At 48.4% G+C, this 25,075-nt stretch overlaps 1 protein-coding gene across 1 annotated transcript; it reads left to right on the top strand.

Moving 5' to 3' along the window:
- The first annotated feature begins 5,909 nt into the window (after positions 1-5,909).
- On the top strand, positions 5,910-23,862 carry LOC124231330 (protein C-ets-2). Its single transcript, XM_046648066.1, has 10 exons — positions 5,910-6,071; positions 10,040-10,111; positions 12,804-12,915; positions 14,053-14,172; positions 14,516-14,716; positions 16,247-16,330; positions 17,362-17,586; positions 18,553-18,816; positions 20,532-20,650; positions 21,597-23,862. The coding sequence occupies exons 2-10, from the start codon at positions 10,040-10,042 to the stop codon at positions 21,810-21,812; spliced, it is 1,413 nt and encodes a 470-aa protein (XP_046504022.1). The 5' UTR covers positions 5,910-6,071; the 3' UTR covers positions 21,813-23,862.
- Positions 23,863-25,075: the final 1,213 nt, after the last annotated feature.

The raw sequence follows: 25,075 nt of genomic DNA on the forward strand, positions 1-25,075 counted from the left end.
TGCTGTGGGAGAAGGACAGGTGGGACCTGAGTGAAGACGGGTGATGATGGGCTGCCCAGACCCCTCCGGCAGAAGCAGGTTGGTGGTTACCTGGACCTGGGAGTCGGGGGCGAGTAGGAGGAACAATGGGGTGGTAACAAATGGGAACATGGTTTCTTCTGAGGTGATGACAATGTTCTAAAACTGACTGGGGTGATGGTTGCACATATCTGTGAACATTCTGAAAACCGCTGAATTGTATACTTTAAATCGGTCAATTTTATGATAAGTGAATTATATCTCAATAAAGGTGCCCATGTATGTGTATATCTATGCACACATATACATACATACACATACACAAACATACAACACAATGGTCTTTTGTGACTTCTAAAAAATGTTAATAATCACAAGTGGAAATATTTATGCCCAGCCAGGAGAGCCTTTGAAATGCACGTTTTGAACTCCCACTGTCAAACAAGAAAGGATAGTTTGAAGAGACCAAAGGAGATTGACACAGAGCTCAGACCTGCGTCGGGAGCAGAGGGGGCTGACAGCTAACTGTCCACCATGTGCTGTGTGACAGAAGTGCTGGGTGGCTCCCTCATGTGGGGAAGGCCCTGGGAGAAATGTCCCACCTGGGACCGACTACCTAATTTGCAGGGCCCAGCACAGACTGAAAATGGGCCTCTTGTTTAAACAATTATCAAGAATTTCAAGATGGCGAGTGGGACCCTGGGGCCACCATCTGTCCTTTTCTCCAGCCACGGGGGGAGGTGGAGCGTGTCCCTGCTAAGATGTTCTTAGAGCCAGGTAGCTCTGCTTTGTTCGGTTTAGAGGGCAATGAAAAAGGTGCTTCTTGGCTAGGAGAACTGGGGCGACTCCTACACCCATCTGGGAGAATCTTCCAGAAGATGTGTATGCTAGTGTTTTTTTTCCTTGATAGCTAAAAATGGAAGCTTGGCTTTCCTACTAGTCCTCAAGCTGAACCAAAGAGGCGTTTCCAAAGGAGCAATGTTTGGCATTTGGAGGTAAAGAAAGCACCAACCTAGAGCACAGAACAATTATAAACAAGAGGCACTAACAGCTCCGCGGGTCTGAAATAGACACAGACACTGAAATTCATAAATGTAAAGAAGTGCGGAAAACAAACCTTGCAGCAATTGGAAAGCCATTCCTCCAAAGAATGGATGTAACACAAATACTTCGAAGTCTTTGTGATTAATTCTCCCGCCTGCTTAAATCTGTTGCGTTATTCAGCCTTAAAACGTTAATTGAGGTTCTATTTTGTCACCAAAAGCGGCATTCAAATTAACCTTACTTAATCATTTGCTAGGCTGACTGGCACAATCATGACTAACTCTTCGTATGGGTGACGTCTCGGGGTTTGGTTTTCCAGTTTGCAAGATAAATAATGAGATTGATACTCGGAGCGTTATTCAGTTCAGTGCACACTGTGGGAATCATTCCGTGATTCAGAAGAAACACACACAGCTACAAAATCATCTATCTGTACGAGTCTGACTCACGCTTCAGACACACTTATTTAGGGATTATCAATTCTACAGCATACAACGGGTCCCTCTTAGTATTTTTGTTGTTCAGACTTGCCTAGAGCGTGTCATCATGCAGTTTAATATTATGGTGGATTTTGAGGGTGGTTTACACAGTCCAAGAATTCTGCCTTATAAGGGAAAACGACTCCGTCAGGGAGGCAGTCAGCGCAGGAGGCCTGGACGGTGGCCCCAGCCCGGCCAGGAAATAGCCATATGACCGTGGGCAAAAAAATTGATCCTCCTTGGGCCTCACTTCCCTTATAAGAACAGGAGTTGGTTTCACTTATCAACTCTCTACAGTTTTTTCAAATTTTAAAATTCAGTGTTTCATTCCCTGATCTCTTACTACCAAAGGCAAGAGAATTATAGTGAAAGAAAGCGTGGGCTCCTATTGATGACCTTGGCCTTGATCTTAGCGTGAACCAAAAGCCTGCTCAGAGTGTAGAATAAGGCAGTGATCAGAGACGGCTCTCCCAGGGTCAGGGGTCCGCTGCCTATTTCTCACACACTCAGACTTAATTATGTGTCTGGCATTGTTCTAAGTGCTTAAGAAAGGTGAACTCATTTAACCCACAGGCCGGCCTTGGAGAAAAGCACTGCTATTATGCAAACTTGACATGGGAAGGATGGAAACCTAGAGAGGCTCAGGAACTTGCGCTGGGCCCACAGCTGGACAGCTAGAGAAAAGGCTGAGCTGTGATTTGACCCCAGGGAGTCTGACCCCACAGGCCGCCCTTCAGAGGTTAAGTTCACAGGCTCCATCTAGTTATGATGCCTTCCTGTCCACAGGGAACCCAAGGGCCAAACGAGGCTGCCAACAAGCAGAAGAAATTACACTGGGACATCAGGAATATATTTTGACCTCTAGGATAGTTCTGTGCCGGGGAATCTTAAAGAAGAAGATAGACACTGCCGGCTCTTGCAGAGTTTGGGACCACCCTGTTGGGAGGCTGGGAGGCTGCTAGATAACCCTAGGTCTGCCTGGGATTCCTGGTAGCTGTGCCAGCCGGCAAATGGGCGAGACTGGAGGGCCAGCTGGATGGGATACATGTTATATGTAAATGTGGAGGTGAGGGGTCGTGGGGGGTTATAAAGCTTGACTGTATCCATGCCTTCACCCCAACGTGTATCAGTGGAATAACTGCCACTTGCCAGACACCACCCAGCGACTGCAAGGCTGAATGGTCAGCAAAGGAAACACAGGTGCATAATAGGCGTGAATTAAATTATTTCTATCTCTATGTATATTTTCTCCCCCCTCGTCTCCCACCTCCAGGATTTCCAAAGTCTCACATTTGCGTGTGATTTTTACAGGACCATGCACTACATTTTTATTCCTTCAACAGCAAGGACTAAGCCTTACTCATCTTGGTCTTCTCAGCAGCTTGACGCTGTGTTTGCCGAGTGAATAAATGATATTCCTCAGATCAAATGACCTCTGTTTCACTTGCAACTAGAAACCACCTCAACTGTATGTTGTCTCTGGATTGAGACTTCAAGGTAAATGGAAACGCTTTTGCTGTTGTGTTTTCTTTTACAGGAATGACTTGATAAGCTAATCATTCTTAATAATTACGTCTGAGTTCTAAAAAACTCTTTATCGGCATTTTACTCTCTAGACATTGAGTATATTTAATGCACACATTCTAGTGCAATGCCCTCTTTCCTCCTCTGTGAGCTTCTCCCTTTCTTAAAGACAAAGAGACTGTTCTTAAACTCAGCTTGACACAGTGCATCTGATCACTTCCCCCCTGCATGCCTTCTGACTTTTAATTTCCTTCTAATACCTTCGACTTTTGATCTCGAAGCACAGGGCGGTACTTTTATTAGGTTTAATTTACTGTGAAGCTCCGTGTCCCTGTGAATCCAGCCATAATAGTCAACGAATAATCACAGGCTGCAGCCAGGCCAGGTTTTAGTTCTGCTGAGCAACTAGGAAACTGAGTAATAACAGGAAGACTAAAAATGTTAGGAGCCCTGACATCGCCCCAGAACTGGGATAAGCCACTTTACTATGAGCATGGGACCACCCAAACACAGCAGGCCATCAGGGGGCTACGGATGCGCCCTGGTCTCTTCCGCAGTGGAAGCAGGGAGCGACAGGGGCCTGGGCAGGAGATGAGTCCAGGCTGGTGTGTGACCCCAGCTTCCTCCCCCTGGCCATCTTTCAGCTCTGCCATTTGCCCTTTGGGCCAGATCATTTTCAATAGGCTTTCACACATTTCCATCTGAGAGGATAGAGATGACTCTTTTTTTTTTATGTATGTATTTTTTTCAAAGGGTTTTTCATAAAATGCTCCCAGAGGGAAACTTGAAAAAAAACCTTGACCGTTCTATCATTCTGAGCCTTTCTACCACATGCTCAACACTCTGATAAATCCTCTACATTTTTTTCTGTGTTGATGCTCATCATAGCCTTATGACCTAGGCTCCATAGTCAGCTTTTCTTGTACGGAGAGAACTGGCCCAAGGTCTAAGGAGTTACAGCAGAAGAAAAACTGATTGCGAGGAATGGACCGTCTCCAAACCCCTGTGCTCCCTTCTTTTGACCTCCTTCTGCTCAGACACGTTGGAAATGGCTCAGCATGAGCAACGCGCCCCTCTCAACTCCCAGCCTCCACCAGCCCCTCAAGGAGGAAAGATGCCATCCCAGTGGACCCCAATGACTCAGGGAGCCCCTGAGCATCCCACACTGCACACCCATGGGTGCTGGAGCAGGTGCTATGGACAAGGGAGTCCCACTTTGGCCAACTGAACTTGACCGAATGGCTGTGGGCACCAAGCTTCTCAGACACGATCCAGGGCTGTGTGAGTAGCCTGAGAAAAAAGACCCTCTATTAGCTGAAACTACAGGCCAGATGAGTCAGTATTTTCCAATACGGCTTAAAAAAAGAGACTCTTCATGTCTCCATGGTAACTTACTATGGATCTGTATTCCATTTGCGAAGCTCCTTCTTGACCTATCTGTGATTTCTGATCGGGCCTGAAGAGACACTGAGAAGCAATCAGAATCAATTCGGCCTCCAAGAAATATTGAGCCCCTCCCTGCAAGGGCACCTGATTGCTCTAGCCATGTAGACCCAGCCTCTGACCCATACAGTGGTGATACCTGGAGACCCTCTGGCACCTAGAAACAGTAACGTGCAACATTATCTCAATTATCCGGATAATTCCGCATTTCGGGTTGTCATGGAAACCGGGAGGCTTGGTAACAAGGAAGTGAGGCGGTTCCTCTCCCTTCGCAGCTCCGCAGTCCCTGAGCGACACCAACTTTCAGCCCCATGGCCTTGCCTAAGCGGAGCTATTTTATTTTATGGCCACCTTCAGGAATCTAAATTTTCCTCCCAAATACTGAGACTCTAACCTGAATCTGACTATGAAATGCACACATTTCTAACTATGCACTCCAGTGTTTTCTGCTAAAAACGGAAACCCGCACTGTGGGTGATGGTTTAGACCGTGGTTGGGAGCCAGATAAAATCGAGTTTCAACTCTCAATTTCCCATTTACATGTTTTATGACCCAGCAAGTTATTTACCCCGAGGCTCAGTTCCCTCATATTTAAAGGGAAAATTATCATCAAGATCAGCCCAGAGTGGCTCAGTCAAGGCTGGTTACTATTCAGGCACCGCTCAACTCTAGGGGGCGCCACGCACCCGGAGGCTGTAGGAACGGGGCTTCCTGGAGCAGAGCTGACTTAGTGACCCAGCAAAGGGCCCAGTTCGTACATTTATCATCTTATTTAGAGCCTTTCATGACAGAATGATCAGGAATCCTAAACCCATGAGGCAGCCCAAGAATGGGGTCAGAAAGAGCCCCTTATTACCCAAGCCCTGCGGCCACTCGGGCCCACCTGCACCACCACTCGGTTCCCGCCGAATCCGAGAGGTACGTCTGGTGTTAAAGCCTCAGGACAAGGGGCGGAAACCGAATGCTCGCAGGAGCGACTCCGCCTGCCCTCCCGGGGCCCTCGCTCTCGCATGGGGCTCCCGGCCTCCGAGGGCCCAGCGCACCGCGCTCCTGGAACAGCAGGCCAGGGACAGAGGCGTGTGACAGCGGGTGCGGAGCTAGGTCCCGGCCGGAAGGAGCCGGCTCCGCCCCCTGCTCTCCTCCCCTCCCCTCCTCCACCCCCCTTCCCTCCCTGCGCTCCCCTCCCCTCCTCCTCTGCGCTCTGCCTCCCCTCTTCTCTCCTCCCCTCCCCTCTCTTTTTCCCCTCCCCCTCCGCCCCTCCTCCCTCCCCTCTGTCGTCTCGCCGCCCTCCTCCCTCCTCCCTCCTCCCCCAGCTCAGAAGAGCCCGCCGCGAAGGGGACCGGCCGGTTACTTCCTCCTGCGGCGGAGCGGAGCGCAGCGTAGCCCCAGCCCCGAGCGCCCGGAGCCACCCGCCCGCCCGCCCGCCGCCCCCGGCCCGCTTCTCGGCCTCCCGGAGCGCCCGCACCCCCGGGCTCGCGCTCGCCCCCGGCTCCTCGCCCTCGCCCGGCGCGACCGGAGGAGCCTGGCCCCGGAGCAGCCGCCGGCCCTGCCCGACGCGGCGCGGTAAGAACGGGGTCCGGGGCGGGCGAGCCGGCCGGGGTGCCCGCCGGCTTCTCCCGGGGACCCAGAAACCGGGCGGGGGAGGTGGGTAGCACCGAGGTCCGGGATCGGGGTGCAGCCGGGGTCAAGGTGGGGTGGCGGCTGCTCCTCGCAATGGGGAGTCGCGCGTCCGGACTCCGTTCCGCTCGGCGCCCGCGTTCGGGTGGCCCGGGATAGGGCGCGCTGGGCCCGGCGTGACGCGCGGAGCCGGCCCGGGCCCCGCGAACTTGGGCCGCGGCCCGGGGTCGCCAAGCCGGCCGGGGCGGGCGGGGCGCGCCGGCTTGTTCCACTTGCTTTTGTTTTTAAAAGGAACCGCGGGCCTGGTGGGGGCTCCTGCCGGTGGTCGCCCTGCGGGCCTGATTTCGCGCGGGGGCTGGGGGACGCAGGACAGGGGTCCGAGGGCGCCCCGCGCGCCCCGGTTCGCGGGTGACTTACTGGAGTGCGCCGGGCCCGGGGGGATGCGGGGCGCCCGGCGGCTAGGACACCTGAGAGGCGGCGGCTCCCCAGACGCGCGTCGAGCGCGGGGCCTCCGGTCACCTGCTCGGCCCCGGCCGGGGCGGCGGGCGGAGGGAGGCGCTAGCAGGTGGGGCCGCCGCTCGGCGAGCCCCCGCGGGGCCCCGGGACTTCTGGATCGGGGGCCCCTCGGTCCTGCGAGGCGAGCATGGGGAGCCTGTCGGAAAGGGAGACGTGGGTGCGCAGGGCTGCCTTCATTTTTCCCATTGTTAAAGCATTTTGAATGAAGGGCTAACAGTGAGCGTGTGTGGGTTTTATTTTTTTAAGCACAGGAGACTTTTTTCTATTTGCCTGTATTCAATTTCAGGGTAGCCTAAAATAGTAGTTGACGGGCTATTTTATTTAGAAAGTAGAGAAGTGAGCAGTCTCCTTTGGAGATGGGGGTAATTTATTTTAATTCGCCAGTAAGAGATGATGTTGGTTCCGGACAATGGAAGCGCCTGTGTGCTATCTACCTGCCCACACCACCGCCAATCAGGGAGATAAATCTCCAAGTTAAGGTTTATTAAAATTCTGAGTAATATCCCAGTAGAGTAAATGTTAGCCCCGTGCGTCCTGCGGGGAAGTATGGGAACACTCATTTCTGGGATTAGTCATTCCTCTCTTTAAATTGATAACTTTCAAAGGGAAAAGCAGACCAAGCTTCCAAAGTGCATTTCAGGTTTGTTTTTGTTTTTCAAGTTCACCTAAATATAAACCTAATCTCACATAAACGATCACTTGTTCTAATAAGGGTACAGTTGTCTGGCAAGTTCTTCTTGTTTTAAAATTTAACCCTTCTCAGCCCTTATATTTCTGGCATTTTCTCCTTTTTTTGGTTCAAAAGCAACACCAAAAGGATCCAGATTTGAAAGTGGTTTATGTGAGGAACTTGGCCTGTCTCCCACCTTGACAAGTGCTGTTGAATAGAATAAGTGAGCTAAAATTTGATGAGTTGTGTGTCTGCCTGAAACCATGGGTAGAGCACTTTGATTCTGCGTGTTTTTTACAAAACAAATTCAAAGCTGGACAATAAGAGAATTCTATTCTGTGGCTAGTAATTACAGCTCTTTGTGTGGGAGGGGTCGCCGGCCTTTACTCCTGGTGTTTGTCCAGCAAAACCAGGCGAAGCTTTTCTGTCTCCTTCCACATTCATTCTCTGACCATCCCTGGGAAGCCAGAAAGCGTAGAATAAAGTCAGCAACCGGCTGCAAAGGGGACGGAGAAAAAGAGCTGTCCTGTTGCGCCCTGGATGGGTAACTGGCAACAGTGAAGATGTTTTTTCATTTTGGTCTTTAATCAACAGGTCGCAGGACTGACTTCATGCAGATAAATGACAGGAAACTCTAAGGGGCATTTCACATTGTAAAGAGGAGCGAGCCGGGGCCTAGTCTAATGATATTTATATGCTGTCTCTGCTCTGTAGTGCTGTGGTGGGAGAAGGGCCCCTTCCTCACCACTCAGGTTGTCCTGGCACGTGGAGGAGCTCAGGATTAGGGCCATACTCAACTGGGATTTGGTCTCTCTCTGCCCCGAGGAACCCCTGCAATAGCTGTGTGATCCTAGGCAAGTTTCTGGAGATCTCTGGGCCTCCGTTGCCTCACGGTCAGATGGTACAGTATCTACCTGTGAGGGATTCAGGGAAGTGGGGATGCGTGATCCCCCAGCTTTGGGGCTTGGCTCTTAGCAAGTGGGCTTCTGTGAATGCAGCCATCAGTGGTAGTGAATATTGATTCTTGAGTGCATGTGGATGATGTGATCACCAAGTGGAGATTCTGAGCAGATGTGGCCCCTTAGGATCCAGGGCAAGCCCTTTCCTGCCCCTGCTCCCCCTCTGTTCCCCCATAGGGCTGTTATTTATTGCCTCTGCTCTCCTGCTCCACTGGCCACGTGATAATTACCCACTCGGAGGGTTTTAACAGCCGTCTCCAATGCCTCTCACCTCCCCTGTGGCAGAAACTCTCCTCCCACGCCACCTTTCTAGCCAAGGTGTGTGTGTGTGAGTGTGTGTGTGTGTGTGTGTGTGATGTGTGTTGAGTTGTTGGGAGGTCCGGGTTAGCCATAATGTTGATCATAGAGAAAAAACAAGATAGCACGAACTCGGACTGGTTATGGGAAAATATGCTGTTTGCCGCCTCCAGGAAGTTCTGCCAATTGCACAATATTTTAATTACTCAAAGTTCTGGCTTGTAACAGGTGGGAGCATCCAGTGGAGACCACGGGACTGGGCAGTTGGTGGCACCCGCATAAAGCTCCCTTATAGCCTTCAGTTCCGAGGCCAGGAAGCCAGGAGGGTGGGGAGTCCCCCTTTTCCACTATTAATATAGAAGTTACCCGGCCAGACAATTACATTTTAGTGCCCCAGGCAGGTTTTCAGTCTGTTACAGCACCATCCAATGGTAAGCCACATGCCTAACTATAAATTTTCCAATAGCCACGGTAAATATAGTAAGATAGGTGAAATTAATTTCAGTTCACCTAATTCATTCAAAAATATTATATAAACGTGCAGTAAATATAAATTATTACTGAGGTATTTTGCTTTTTTCTATGAAGTCATGTGCGTATTTTATATACACAGCACATCTCAGTGCCCCAGCCGTGCCAGGCGCTCAGTAGCCACTCCTGGCTGGTGGCCACCACGTTGGTCAGCACAGGTCCGGTATATAAGCGCAGACTATCAAAGCAAGCACGGCACATCCATGATGGGGATTACTTCCTCTTGGAGAAATGCACAGCTGAGCAACACACAAAGCAGATGTATTTTGAACATGTGTACTCAGCACAAGAGGATCTGGGACGAAGCGAGAGGGTTTGATCTGAAGCACTGCTTCCCTCTTGTATCTCCTTCCTGGGCGTGTTGCTTCCTCACAGCTTGGAGAGGCGAGGGGGCCTCCGTGCCTCCTGCCAACGTGCTCTCCTGGGTCTGGGTCCCCGGGAGCTGCCAGGGGTGGGGCGGGTCACCTCTGCAGCCCCATTTAGGTTCCCAGGTTGTGCTGACTGCTCCTGGGGCAGACAGGAGGTGGTCCACAGCCTGCCTGGTACCCACCCCCAGACCCGCCTCCAAGCTGACCGTGGAAATGGCAGTGAAAAGCGGCTCCTCCCACTCCTGTCACGGAAAGACACTGGCCCCCTTGCTCAGCCCACCCGGCCAGGCTCCCTTGGGAGGCTCTGAGCAGCCAGCTGGAAAGGAACTGTATCTGTGTGCCTCATATCTAAATGGAATTCCGTGGGGGAATCAGCATTATTCTTTAACTACTTAAATAGCATACCCTGTGTGAGAGGGGCCTTTTCAATAAGGATTCCTGCTGTGGAACTTGACAGACCCAGCCAGACTGCAGTGTGGATGCAGCCAATGAAGACGTCCTCAAAATGCACTGGATTTATGGCCTCTCTGACTCTTCCTTTATTTCTTTTCCTTTTGCTTTTTTTTTTTGAAGATGAATGATTTTGGAATCAAGAACATGGACCAGGTGGCCCCCGTGTCTAACAGTTACAGAGGGACGCTCAAGGTACGTGAATAAGTCTTAATTAAAAATTTTAAACAAAGGATTGGAAAACTCAATGTCTGTGAGAGAAACTATACGTAGACTCGTTCTAGCCTTAGCTTTTTATTTTACTGGCTGTGTGACTGGATTGTTTCCTTCAGCTCTCTGGGCCTCAGTTTTCTAGTCTGTAAAATGGGTATCCTGATGCTTGTTCTACTTGTCCTCCAAGACTTGAAACCATGGAATTTGTAGATGGTGAGGACTTTGTAGTTTACTTCTGAGACTCCTCCCAGGGAAAAATCTTATGATTCTCAATAGATCAGAGCTGGAGAGGCTGCCTTTCTACCCACCCAGGAGTTTCCGTCCATGAGGGGAAGGCTGATTAAGAACTGAAGGAAAAGAGCCCAGGAGCAACAGCAGGGCCCGCGGCTGCTGCTCCTTCCATCACAAGGGGCAATGCCCACTGGGTTGGAGACAGCCTGTTTGTGTAAACCAAAAGCCACATTAAAGATGAAAGAGCCTTCTCTGCTGCATAATAAACAAAATTCGTGTCGCTTCTATCTTAATTCCTTTGGGGAACATTCTTCAGCAGCACAAGCTGATAATTTCCCATTTGCCTTCTCCAAATGTGAGAGCGAGAACTCGTTGTTTTGTAGCATTGTGTAGTAAACATGTCAGAAGCAGTGATTTTAGCTCAGCCTCCTCTGAGCCTACTGTTTTGTATCGTAATGTCTCTCTGGCATGGTACATTGTCGCTCGTCTATCATTAGGGGATTATTTGTCTGATACAGCCCAAAGAGGCAAAAATCGGCAGGGGCCTTTCTTGAGTCTTAGGGAGTTCATCAGACTTCAGGCTGCTGAGTTTGCTTGTTCAATTTGGTCAGTTTCTAGTGTGGCAGACGCTGTATGAGAAATTGTGAGATTAAGTTTGAAACCAACTCCTAGAAAGAAAAATTGTATAATTTGAAAGTTTGATGATGCCCGTGCGATTTCTGGATTTAGACAAGAAACGGTCGTGGCTGAAATCGGTGTGTTGAAATACGCAGCACGAATTTGTATTGTCTTTTGGCTTCCTGGTTTTAAAAAAAGAATTTAGAACAGTCAGGAAAGGAAAGACATTCCTTAGTCACCTGGGCTGTGCTGGTGGGAATCTAAAAATTGACTGAAGATTTCACCCGAATTAACCCTGCTGTAAAGTAGTTTATAAATCTGGATGAGTATTTCGCACTTGCTTGGGTTTCCCCTCGTAGGTCTTGGGACTCATTGTCTTGGGACATCATCGCCTTGGGTTTTGGGGGTCTGGGCGCCGACGACATTGGGACATCATTGTCTGGAGTGTTTTGGGCTGAGCTCCAACTTCTGCCTGGCCTCTTATGTAATGCGTCACTCATTGTTCTACATTTCTAAAAAGAAGGCACACAAACCAATTTTATTTGTAAATGTGTTACACATTTTTTTTATTGATGACTCAACAGAAGGATCATTGTATTACACATACCATGGGATTTCCAGCTTATGTTGGAAAAATATAACCTTTCTTCACGTTTTTCCCTCAACAAGTTAGGCAATGATGAATCAAGACTTTATCTGTTACTTATAAAGAAGGCTTACTTTAAAGGCTCTTTCATTCATAAATGTTAGATGAGATTATCAGAGATCGGCACAGTGCGAGGTTTGTGTTTCTGTGTCTCTGTCCTCTTTTTTCCCTCTCAGCCGTAGGTAGTTTAATTTTAAACCTACTTCCTTTGGAAATCTTGCCTCTTAATAGATGATGGGGGGAGGTTCTTTTTAATACGCTTTACTTTTATAAAATTAAACCTTAAAGAAGTTTCTCATATTTATTACTACTTTCTGAACCACGGGAATTGAGGGAGGAAAAAATCTACTTTCAATTAAAGTGTTTTATACTAAACATTTAAAAATAAAGCCTCCTGCAGATAAAGTAATTTATTTCATTGTTTGGTTTTCAATTTTTGTTCAGCCACTTGCCTTTCGTTTTAACTGCTGTGAGCTAAAACTGTCTTGCCAAGGGTCATTTTTCTTTTACATGTGGCCTGACTGGATTTCTCTCCGATGTAGCACAAGGCCAGGTGTGGGGACCAGGGGGTCTCGGAGGTCCCTCCCAGCTCTGTTCTTCTAAGATTCTATTATTTTTAGGTCTGTTTATTTAATTTATTACTTTAAATTGATTAAGCCATTAAAAATGACTTCCCAGCCATTCTCACTGTGTGAGGTTGATGAAATGACCCAGAGGAAAATAGAATCTGGAGTAAAATAATAAAATAGACCTTTTGGCCCCTTTGACCATCTTAAGTCTGTTCGGAGGACTGACTGGTCGATCCCACATGTGGCTTTATAACTGCCAGTTTAGCCAGGGCGTATTAATAAGATGACCCGTGGACCACTTTTAAAATAGGTAATTATCGGGGGCCGGCCCCATGGCGGACTGGTTAAGATCTTGCGCTGCGCTTCAGCGGCCCAGGGTTTTGCCAGTTCGAATCCTGGGCCTGGACGTGGCACCGCTCATCAAGCCATGCTGAGGTGGCATCCCACATGCCACAACTAGAAGGACCCACAACTGAAAACACACAACTATGTACCAGGGGGCTTTGGGAGAAAAAGGAAAAATAAAATCTTTTAAAAAAATAAAATAAAATAGGTAACTAAATAAGTTTCAGGATTACCTCTCGGTTTTCTTTTCCATCTGTTCTTGCAGCGCCAGCCAGCCTTCGACACCTTCGATGGGTCCCTGTTTGCTGTTTTCCCCTCCCTAAGCGAAGAGCAAACGCTGCAAGAAGTGCCAACAGGCTTGGATTCCATTTCTCATGGTAATTTGTTACTCAGACTTGACAAGTGGGGCACGATTCCCCCAGGGAGTTCAGTTCATAGAAAGAGAGGACGGATCAGAAGCCATGAACGTTGGTATCTTGAATCTTTAGGTAGGAAAAGTCGGATGGAGGCTCTGTGCCTGAGAGAAGACAGTTGTCCTTGATTATGAGCGTGATGGTTCTGGTGCTCCCCCCGCCAGATGTGCCCCAGTGAGAGCAAAGGCCGGCCACTCCTGAGATCTCCATTCGGGGGTTTTCAGCTGGGCAGCAAACCCAGGCTTCCTCACCCAGGGCCACTCTGCCAAGCGGACCAGTGGCCATGACGATGCACCCTAACTTTTCATTCTGGGTTCACATTGTTAGTTAGCTCATTCTCCTGCTGGAGTTTTGGAGCAACACGTTATTCTTGCTTAATCTTTAGCCACCTGTATTTACTCCTGCAGTTCTTAATGTCATTGTTTGTTCTTTTTAAGGGAATAGCACGTCAGATAATGCCTGTGCCATTACTCTCATATTAGTTGGCAACATTCCAGAGGTTGCTTTGTCACATGAAGTAGGTGCTAGAAAATACAGCCCAGAAAATTAATTAAAACACATATGCTTGCGTAAGCATGCCATCATGGGGCGGTCATTTATCATTCTTGAAATTGCTGAGGGAATCCAGAGAAGATTGTTTTTCAGTAAAAATTGAAGGTGTGCAGACGTTACAGGTGCTAAGTGCGTTCTGCTCATATCAGCTGCTTAGTTTAATGGAAGTAACTCCCAAATTATGCATTTGCAGTCCCTTAAGCCTTTTGACCAAAAACCGTGCAATTTCTTTCATTGTCTAAACATTTGAAAATCGACTTCAATGGAAGTTTTACCTACGCGTAACTGCTTTAGGAACTTTTGTAAAATAAAATAAAACTTGAGTTTTACCTTAGGTGTTTTTTTATAAGTGTAGTTCTGAGATGGATAATATTTTCTCCATAGCATTCAAAAAAATTTTTTGGTTCATACGTATACTCTTTTAAGGAATTATGTGTCAAGGTTTGAGATCAAAATTGTTCTCTCCTGGAAACTAAGATTTCTCCCCTGAGTTCTCTATCTGATCTAGCCAACCTGACTTCCTGACATCCCCGTGGGCTTTCTTTCTAGACTCGACCAACTGTGAATTGCCTCTCTTAACCCCGTGCAGCAAGGCTGTAATGAGTCAAGCCTTGAAAGCTACCTTCAGTGGCTTCAAAAAGGAGCAGCGTCGCCTTGGCATCCCCAAAAGTAAGTGCTGCCTTTTAGAGCTGCTTTTCCGAGTCTGCGTTTTACTAGAAAAACGAATTTGACTGCAGTTGCTCCAGATGACTTAGTTTTTAAGCTTTTGTCTAGGGCGTCTTGCAAAGAGTGGCAGGGATGTGGTAGAGCTGAGCCAGTTTTTGGTTCAGCCCAGTCAACTGAACACTTAATCCAGCTCTGTTGTCGGTGTCTTAGACTCTTCCTGGGTGTCTCGCTCATTTCGTTGGTCTTCGGTGCACACCTGGACTCTGTAGTTGAATCAGGAGTGGCTCTGGTCTCACTTCCATTTTTTTCTCCTTTTGTGTTCTGTCCTTTCTTCCCTCCCCGGTAGACCCCTGGCTGTGGACTGAGCAACAGGTGTGCCAGTGGCTTCTCTGGGCTACCAACGAATTCAGTCTGGTCAACGTCAATCTGCAGAGGTTCGGCATGAATGGCCAGGTGCTGTGCAACCTGGGCAAGGAGCGCTTTCTAGAGCTGGCACCTGATTTTGTGGGCGACATTCTCTGGGAGCATCTGGAGCAGATGATCAAAGGTACCAGCTGATGGTCGGGGTGAGCCTGGCTAGGAGCAGTGATGGGGGAGGCGGGAGTGAGCATCAGTGCCCTACGACTGTGGGGTCGGCGTTTTACATGAGGCAGGGTGGTCTGAAAATGCCCCTGGAGTGAGTCAGATATGTGGCAGTGACTACAGCTTTTGAGTCCACTGAAGTACGTGTGTGTGTGTGTGTGTGTGTGTGGCATCAAGCGTAGCCACAGGGCAGTAGACTTAGTCACGGTCTCGTTCACTGTCCCCAGACAGCATTCGTCAGAGCAGTATGTGTTGGCTCAGATACGGAGGCCAAGAATTCCTATGCTTTATGGCTCACCTTCCAGAACCGAAAGAAATAAGTCAGCCTCGGGGAAAGGGAGCCTTCAGATAAACTCTGTGAACTGTTCAGTAAATTTTCCCAAATCCAAATGGAATCCAACAAAGAGGAATGTTCCTGATTTTAGGTTTTTAAACAAATGCAGACGTAATCAATGTATATATTTACACACGGACGTTTTGTCCAGAAAGTAGCCATTGAGCAGAAGAACTCTCATCATATAGAAAGTCCTGATTTTAGACGTTAAAAAAGTATTGAGATCAGTGTTAAAAATACATCGAGTTAAAAAAGAAAAAAATATATAGTGAAGGATCCTTTAAGTTAAAAATAAAAGAAAATTAGCCCCTTTGTAGAGTTCAGAGAAATATTCCTCATTTAATTGATTTTAAACACTGAGTTTCAACCCTGTTACAGACTCAGAATCTTAAAAAGCCCTTAGGATTTATCCACCAGCTCTTTTTACTTATGGCTTCTGAGGGCCAGGGAAATTTATTTTTAAAGACTCCTATAAACAAGTCTGGACAAGTCTAATCTGACACATTTCTGGTGAATCTGTTTGTTGGCAAGTTGGGCCTGTCTTGCCATGACTCGGGGTGTCAGTCTGAGTGGGTCTGGGTTTGGGGGTGTATGAGTGGTTGTGTGTGTTTGTAGGAAGCGGGCATTCGCAGAGAACGCTAACCTTTGCCCCTTCAAAATTCCTGGGCACGCGTGTCCCCCGGTACAGACTCCCACGCCTTGGTAGCCGTCTCTGCGTAGCGCATGCTGCACCCTGGAGAAGCTTTCAGGGTTCGACCAATGGGCCATAAGCCTCCTGGGGGCAGGAATTGTGTCTGTTTTCCTAATCTGCTGTATTCCCAGCCCCGGTGCAGTTGTTACTCATAAATATTTAACCATTTCTTGGCTACATGGATAAATTAAATAAATCATCTGGATCTTTCAAATCATGCAATAGAAAATTTAACTTTGCCAACAACAGCAGCCTTTTTGGAAAACTTATTCTAGTTATTAGAAAAATGTGCTTCTATCTCTAGTTTAGAAAGACAGAATGACCTGGAACACTGTAGGATTAAATGTGAAGCACCGAATGCATTTAGTTATTCTAAAATAACCACGTAACCGTAATTCAGAGAGTAACTTCTTTTTTTGTGTAGATTTAACCTCGATTTGCAGTCTTAGGTCCCTCTGTCTGTTTTTCAGAAAACCAAGAAAAGACAGAAGATCAGTATGAAGAAAATTCGCACCTCAACTCAGTTCCTCCTTGGATTAATAACAACTCCTTAGGTCAGTCCGAGTGATTCTGCCCTTAAGAGCTTGGTTTTAAGTCTTTCTGCTAGATTTATGGACAGTCCGAAGGCACAGTCTACACCTGCCCTGTCCCCTGTGGTGGCCACATGTGGCTCTTGAGCTATTAGCACTTGAAATGTGGCTGGTCCACATTGAGAGGTGTGATAAGAATATAGTGCACACCAGATCTGAAAGTCCTACTATGAAACAAAGAATATAAAATAGCTCCTTAATGATTTTTAAGATGTTGATTACATGTTGAAATGACAATTGGTACATCAGGTCAAGTAAAATATTAAAATTAATCTTACCCGTTTCTTTTTACAATGTGGCTACTAGAAAGTTGAACATGTGTCAGTGGCTCACGTTATCTGCGTTGGCTAGCGCTGGTCTAGGCAATTCGTAGAGCGAGGGGCAGAAAGAAGCGAGCTGGTGGCTGAGGTCAGTTCTGGTAAAACAGATAAGGGGTGGCAGGCACGGGAAGTGTGCAGAAAGCAATACCTAATTTGCTCTGAACTTTGGAATCGAGAAAGGTGTCATGGAATTCGGGTCCTTCCTCTGGTCACTGACACTGGTGAGCGTAGGTTGCAGGTGGTCCCCCGAGCCAGCATGGGGAGGGGTGACAGGAGATGCTCCTTATAAGTCACACGCTGGGTGACAAATCCCTTAGTCTGTCTGAGGTGTAGTTTCCCCGGAAGCTGAAAGAGCCCATGGCCCCTGTCATCCTGAGGCTCACAAGGGAGAACTTGATAAACTAGAGCCATAGAAATACTAACCCTGAGGTATGGCGTCCTGGGTCCAGAGCAGCAGGAATTTTGGCCCAAGGCTCATTCGTTGGCTGGGAAGACGAATGGTTGAGAAGAAGAGGACCTAGTGGAGAGCTTGCTCACTGAAGCTCACGTGCCCCCGCGGGTTTGCAGAGGGCTGCAGCGTGCAGAGCTCCTCCCATGCCGTCTGGTTTGAGGTGCAGAGGGTCTCTCTCGCGTGCCCGTTGCTGATAGCCCTGCCGTCCGATTGTTCTGTTCCAGGTTTTGGCGTGGAGCAGGCGCCGTATGGTGTGCAGACGCAGAGTTACCCCAAAGGCGGTCTCCTGGACGGCATGTGTCCCTCGTCGTCAGCGCCCGGTGCGCTCGGCTCTGAGCAGGACTTTCCGATGTTCCCCAAGTCCCGGCTCGACACCATCAGCGTCAACTACTGCTCCGTCCCTCAGGACTTCCCGGGCAGCAGCCTGAACCTGCTCGCCAGCGGTTCTGGTAAGATCAGAGCTTCCTGGTGCCCCTCTCAACAAGGCCAGTGGTCTGATTCCCAGAGCCACAGCCAGACAGTGACATGAGCTGCTTAGTCAGTACGGCCTGTGTTCAGCCATCGGAGGAGGTCACAGGACTCCTCCGTGTTCTAAGTGATTTAGAAGTGACTTAGGTCACCATCACAGACGATTAGTTCGCTCAGCGAGCGTTCTCCTAATGTGTGTCAGGCTCTGATCTGGGCACAGTGGGTACTTAGTGAACAAGACACAGTCCCTGCTCTCGCACTACATTCCTCCATGCAATGGGATATTTGGGGAGACAACGTAGGAATGTGATAGTTTGTGTGTGTGTGTGTGGAGAGGTATATATACAGTGTGCAAATCTCAGGTTGTACAACCAGTTCAATCTTTACATATATACACCTGTGTCACTGCCACCCAGATGGAGATAGAGAAATTTCCAGCACCTCGGAAGGCTCCCTCATACCACTTGCCAGTAGTGGTGTCCCCACCTCAAGAGGAAACCATTGTCCTGACTTTGATCATCATAGATTAGTTTTTCCTGTTCTTGAACTTGATGTAAATGGCATCATACCCTGTGTTTTCTTTTGCATTTGTCTTTGGCTCATCATTGTGTCTGAGATCCATCCATGGTGTTGGGTGTGGCAGCCATTTGTTCTTTTTCCCTGCTGTGTAGTACTCCCTTCTATGAAACTACCGTTGATTTATCCCTTCCACTGTTGATGGAAGATGTGGTTGCATAGTGTATTTACCGTAAGGAATAAGCACCTCAGTTTAAGAGCATTATGAAAAGTTAGAGTGATTCTGCACCAGTGGGGTATCTGTTGAATGTGGGTGCTTGGCAATCTCTTGACCACTGAGCCCAAGACAACCTGCACTTATTTATTAGCTGTGGCACCAGACGTTTCATTGTCCTGGGGAGTCAAACTCTGTGCCTGGTTGCGTTTGCCAGGGAAGCCCGGAGACCGCGACCCCCCCGAGAACGGCGCGGACAGCTTCGAGAGCTCCGACTCGTTGCTGCAGTCCTGGAACAGCCAGTCGTCGCTGTTGGATGTGCAGCGAGTGCCTTCCTTCGAGAGCTTCGAAGACGACTGCAGCCAGTCCCTCTGCCTCAGTAAGCCGACCATGTCTTTCAAGGATTACATCCAAGAGAGGAGCGAGCCGGTGGAGCAAGGCAAACCAGTTATTCCTGCGGCCGTGCTGGCCGGCTTCACCGGTGAGTGTGGGGCCCCGGCTCTCCCGCCACCTCCCCTGCACCCTGCCTCGCCATGGCGATCAAGGGTGGTTCTAGTTGGAGCACATTGTACTTAACACCCCACATTTTATGTGTGGGGCGTAATCCTGAATCCAGGCAGGCCGTACCCCCGAATTCTAAAAAGGCCAGCCTTGTGGGAATTCTCATGTACCCAGAGCGCAGAGGCGTGGGTGAAAAATCCCACGGCCCCTTCGCCAACCTGGGACGTGCTTGGCCATCCGGAGATGAGGAGGAGCAGGGGACCAGCCTGTGGAGGCCTCGCCTCTGACTCACCTGCTCCAGGAATTTTAAAGAATGTCACCTGGCTCGGGAGGGGCAGCAGAGGCGGCCTCGCCTAACACAGGGACTGTGTTCCTTTTCTCGCTTCTAAAACCCATCTTGTTTTTACGGTGTGGGTGAGAGCTCTTCTAAGCAGAGGACAGATATTAAAGCTGTTTTTAGAACCTGATACTTCCAGTACTTTAGCAAAAATACCAGGATTCTTTCGATCGCTTCGTATTTCCTGAAATGTGTGCTTTTTTCATATTTTGACCATATGGAGCCACTGGGGGTTAAAAAAATACCTACTTAAAAAAAATCCGATACGTTAAAATAAGAGTACATCGGCATCCATTTATTTCTGTCCTGTGAGGCAAACAGCCGTGGAAACGGACTGAAGTACACAGAGCATGTGAAAGCCATTGTTTTCATATCTGGAGTCAGGGCCCCATAAGAAAACGAACAGCCACGGTGCTGGCGGTTTTCCTTTCCATGTTGGTTAGCATTTGTTGATTGCCGGCTCTGTGTGGTTCGTCTGGCGTATGGTGCCGGCCGCTAGTCTCTAGGACAGCCTGGCACGGGAGGTGGAGTGAACCCATTTTACAGATGGGGAAATTGGCTCCGAGGAAAACAGCTCTCCGTGGTCACACAGGTAGCTCGGTTCTGTCTGGTTCCAGAACTCCTGACCTGTGTTGATGGGAGCTGTGCGTCTTGGGGAACAGCTCTGATGGGCTTGTGATCCGGGGCAAGGCACCTGGCCTCTGAGCCACATCCTATTCCTCATCTTTAAAACAGCACTACACTTCGCAAGGTGGCGATTGTAAATATTAATCGAGAAGACGGTATATGAAAAGCACTTTGCAAAGCATATACCTCCCCCAGCAGAGGCCCCGGAAGGCCGTGGGTGTGACCTCAGGTGCCCAAGTGGCTGTTGAGTAAACCAGGGCTTGGATTAAGCAATTGACCCACCTCCATTTGGCAGGAAAGTTACCCTGTGGGATTCCATGAATGATACGCCTCGTTCTGTGGTGAAATGCCCCTTCACCCCATCCCACGGGGTGTTTCTAGAAATAAACCTTGAAAGTTATTACAGAAGGAGCAGCTAAAGAGGGTGAGGAATTTTAATGCCAAGAGTTGGTGGCCCTGAATTTTTTTCCAGAAAGACCAAACCCAGCAGTCAAGGGCCGAGTGACCTCTTTTCCGGGAGCCGGAGGTGTGGAGAGAGACTCGGTGTTTGGTGGCTAACCTTATCGCATGAAAGCATTTCCCGCCGTCCCCAGCACCTGGGGTGCACCTTCTCGCCGGCATCCGGTCCAGAGTTGACTCTCTCATCTCTCAATCCATTTGCTTCCTCAGGGTAACTAAAGTCTTGCCGTCTTTTAAATCTATAAAAACGTATAACCCGCCCCTCTCCCCAGGCAGTGGACCTATCCAGCTGTGGCAGTTTCTCCTGGAATTGCTCTCCGACAAGTCCTGCCAGTCGTTCATCAGCTGGACTGGGGACGGATGGGAATTCAAGCTGGCTGACCCCGACGAGGTACGACCAGGGCCGGGAAATCAGCCCCTGGGCTCTAGACGCCGAGTCCATCCCTTGGGGTTCCCAAATTCCCTCCACAAGAAAGGCCTCGCGAGTGCCAATGAGAACACGTCTACACGAGGTGTTCCTGACTTCAGGAAACTTGAGGTGGCATCCTTGCTTGGCTGAGAATCATTTGGTACCCCCTGGGGGTGCACGTGGGCCTTGGGCAGGCTTCAGCGTCTTGCTCTGTCATGGAATGAAAAGGCACAGGAGGTAAACTGAGGCTCTCTCCTGAGCCTCTGAAAATGCCTTAGGAAATTGACCGCTGGGGATTGAACCCTCGGTAGCCCCACGCCGGCCCTCAGGCTGGGCTTCCATGCTCCTGGGCTGAGCTTGGCAGAGCTGCACCAGCCCCGGCTGGAGGGAAAGGCCAAGGGTAGGTCCAGTAGCTGCCCTCCAGGACAGCATCAGGGAGGCCCTTGATCTCTGGTGCCCGTAGAGTGCAAGCTGTCACCTGCCCGGTTCCCTTGGGAAGCAGACACATTGAGGAATGTGTGATGTCACGTGGCTCAGAATCCCAGTTGGCAGCTTTTGACTGCAGGGGTCCGAATAAGCACCCAGGGGGTTGGGGGAGACATGGTTTCCCGTGTCTCAGGACCCCCCAGTTCCGAACCCTTGGCCCCCAGGAGTTTGTGCTGAGTGAGGCCTCGAGAGCCCTGTCACGGACAGAGCTGTGGGTGTGGCACCTCGCCCTCCCACCGGTGCCTCCCTCGGTCCTCAGAGAAGCATCCGAGGGAGACAGGGCCCTGGCGTCTGGATGACAGCGGCTGGTACCTCTGCGATCCTGTGGTTTGTCAGGTTCTCTGGATGATCAGGCATCAGACTCGTAATCGGGGGGATGTCGTTCACTTTTTCTTCATTCCCAAATTGAATCAAACTCTTTTTCCATTTGTGTCCACCCCAGGTGGCCCGCCGGTGGGGAAAGAGGAAAAATAAGCCCAAGATGAACTACGAGAAGCTGAGCCGGGGTTTACGCTATTACTACGACAAGAACATCATCCACAAGACGTCGGGGAAGCGATACGTGTACCGCTTCGTGTGCGACCTCCAGAACTTGCTGGGGTTCACCCCCGAGGAACTGCACGCCATCCTGGGCGTCCAGCCGGACACGGAGGACTGAGGCCACGTGAGGCTGTGTGTGAGTGGGGCCATCCTGACCCACTGTGCTCCCAGGACCCTGAGAGGCGGGATTGAACACATCCAGGAAAGTCCCCAAGAAGCAGTGGCCTTATTTCATCCGAAACTGCGGCTCTTCACCCAGAGCAGCGTGGCTGCTCACTTCTGGAGCCCGCTGATGGCAAAACGCTGTGTATGATGCTATTACATTAAAATGGCCGAGAAGGAAGCGCGGGGCAGCCGTCCTGGCTCCGGCAGGCTCTTGAGACAGGATTGTTCAGGCTGTTAGGTCTTCTCTGGGGTTTGAGCATGTCGCGGACACGCACCTGTTTTATTTTCTTTTGCCTTTTGCAACATGGAACCGAAGGTGCAGAAGGGGTCTCTTTGTTTCAGAAGGGTAGGAGGGGGCCAGGAAACAATCATGCCATTTCAGAAAGTCATCTGTATATATGATTGTAATCTTATAATTGTTATCAAAATCCTCTAACAGTCCTATTTAACAGAAATTGTATATTGTAATTTAAAATAATTATATAACTATATGTGAAATAAGAATGCAGACATCCAATGGTTATTTCATTTTCCAAGAGCACATAAGGCATTTTGCAAACATTGAATCTGCCCAGGGCAGACTAGGAGAAGTTGTAAAATGTGTATTATTTACATTTAATATGCCTACAGGAATATGTCGGAGAGGGTTAATCCCTGTTTCTGTTGTTTTGTTTTGTTTTGCCTGGGTTATTATCTGGCAAAGACTTTGTACATTTGGGAATTTTTATAAGAAACTTAATGTTATTATCTGGGGGCACATTGGCCCCTGTGCTTTCTCCTTTAATTGTAATGTAAAAGCTATAAAGCGGTATTTTTCTTGACAAATGGCATATGTTTTCCATTTCTATGCATGCATTTAAATCAGTTTATACAAAAAACTTATTTTATTTTTTAGTTCGACCCTGTTTCCCCAACAACCTACCTCCCGCACCCGCCATTTCCTCCCTGTGCCCCACCTCCACACCCCACATCATTCTGTATGATGAAAATAAGAATACTATTTTTGGAAATATGCGACTCCTTTTCAGAGACCAGGAGGGATTTATGTAGCAGCTATTTTTACTGCAAAAGTAATTCACTGGAAAAAAATGTAATTTGTAAGAAAGCTTTATTTTTATGTCAGCTGCGTGTAAAGTGAAATATATGGTGCAGCGCTGAAGGCTCGGGGGGAGGCGCAGTCTTTCTTAAATGCCTTGGACGCGAGTGAAGCATGCTTCGTCCCCTCCGTGTTCACCTGTGAAGTCCTCGGCCGTCTGGAGCCCACGCTGTTCCTCTCTCCTCAGCGTCCACAGCAAAAGAGTTTTTGTTTTTTTGGTTTTTTTATTGGATGCAGAATGCCCAGAGGCATAGAGAGTAAACAAGATGAGAAAGAATGCATTGGAATAGCTCTTCTGAAGAAAAGGTTTTGATTGTGATCGAGACTTTTGTAGTGGTTTCGAAGGAGCACGCCGGCCCCAGTGTATTCCTGGCCTTTATACGCCATCAAGTCAAGTTGGTGTCAAAGTCGGACACGCTTCACTAGCAGTGTGAGAGGACACTCGGACCAGTGGCTGCCATCTGTACAGAAGAATTGTTCGTGGAGTGAGTTCATGGGATTGGGGGTAGGACCAGCTGGGAGAGCAAAGCCGAACTGAGACAATTTGTCTCAATACCCACACGAGACAATTTCCAGTATCTCAGCACAGGATGTTTTTCTCAAGCAGGCCCTGTTTATCTCTCGGACATCTGTTTATAACATCAACAGACATGCGACTGGGAACATCTTGTTGCTGAAAGAAGTCATGAACCATTGGCTCGTTTTATATGGGCTCGAGCCACACGAAATTGCCAATATTTGACTTTTTTATCTACGAAGTTGGCAGTTTTGTGTGGTTCAACCTAATAGTTATGGAATCTGAAGTCCATTATAAACCTCTGGCGTGGTAATGAACAGGGCTTAAGTATAAAAATTTTGTAATTGGGCCTCTTCTTTCTCAAATAATAAAGTATTTTGTTTATATAAACTCCTCCTTCTAAGAGTTCTCATTCTTCCTCCCACCCATCGTGGAGGAGGTGGGTGAGGATGTTGAGCTCAGATCTATTGTCCGCTCAGTAGCTTTCAGTCACTGAGAGTCACATCTCCATTTAACTGATTTTACACGAAAGACACTTAGGAAATCATGACCAAACTGGAACCACCTGTGAACGCTTCCTGAAGGAACCCCCAGAAAGGGTTCCTTCAGGCGAAAAATTCTTTTAAGAAAGAAGGGATTAGAATAGAAAGAGTCAGGTGGCCTCTCGGCCAGGGGTTTGGCAGAGATAACTGAGAAGAGATGTTTGGATATTTACATTAAGAACATTAGGATTTGGGGTTCAAGGACTTTTCTAATTGAGGCCATGACCCTCCTGGACTCCTGCCGTTGCTGAGATGACTTAACCAGAGATGAGGGTGGTGGTCCTGGGCCACGTGTTCTCAAACTCATTCTCAGGACTCCTTTCTACTCTTCAAAATGAGTGAGAATGCAAAAAACCTTACAAGGATTATATCCGTGGTGTGCTGGAGCCAGCTCACCGAGGGCTACCAAGCCGATGGTGCGTGTCTATTCCCAACTCTGCAACAGTGACCTGTTGGGAGTTTGAACTTGGTCGTGATGAGGGTTTGTACACCACGGAAATCAGCAAATAATACAAACGAATGCTTCCCCCTACCCCCATCCTTCTCAAGGAGCTGGTTGGTAAACATTCCCCAGCACACCACTGGTCATCAATGTTTACCAGATCAGAAAATAAATTTTAAAATATGATTCGTTTTTACAATAACCTATTACATTTTAACAAACATTTTTATGAAAAATAAACTGTTCAAAAAAAGTGAGAATGGCATTGCTTTACGTGTTTTCAAATCTCTTTGATTTCTGCTTTAACAGACGAGAGCTAGGTTCTTATACCTGCTTCTGCGCTTAGTCCATTGTGATGTATTTTGATTGAGTCTATGAAGACTACCTGGCCTCATAGATACATGCTTGGAACAGGGAAGACTACTTTATAGCTGTTCAGATAATTGTGGATATTGTTTTATACTACACCAAAACTGACAAATGGTAGTTTCTTAAAGGTTAATTGCAGTTGGAATATGAAACCCTATCAATAAACTTTTGTATGGTTATAATAAGTTCCATTGGTCTATCCTGCACTTTGAATGGATCTTGTACCCATGGTGACTGTGTAACCTCATGT

The sequence above is a fragment of the Equus quagga genome, chromosome 21 (assembly GCF_021613505.1).
Source record: "Equus quagga isolate Etosha38 chromosome 21, UCLA_HA_Equagga_1.0, whole genome shotgun sequence".
Lineage (NCBI taxonomy): Eukaryota > Metazoa > Chordata > Mammalia > Perissodactyla > Equidae > Equus > Equus quagga.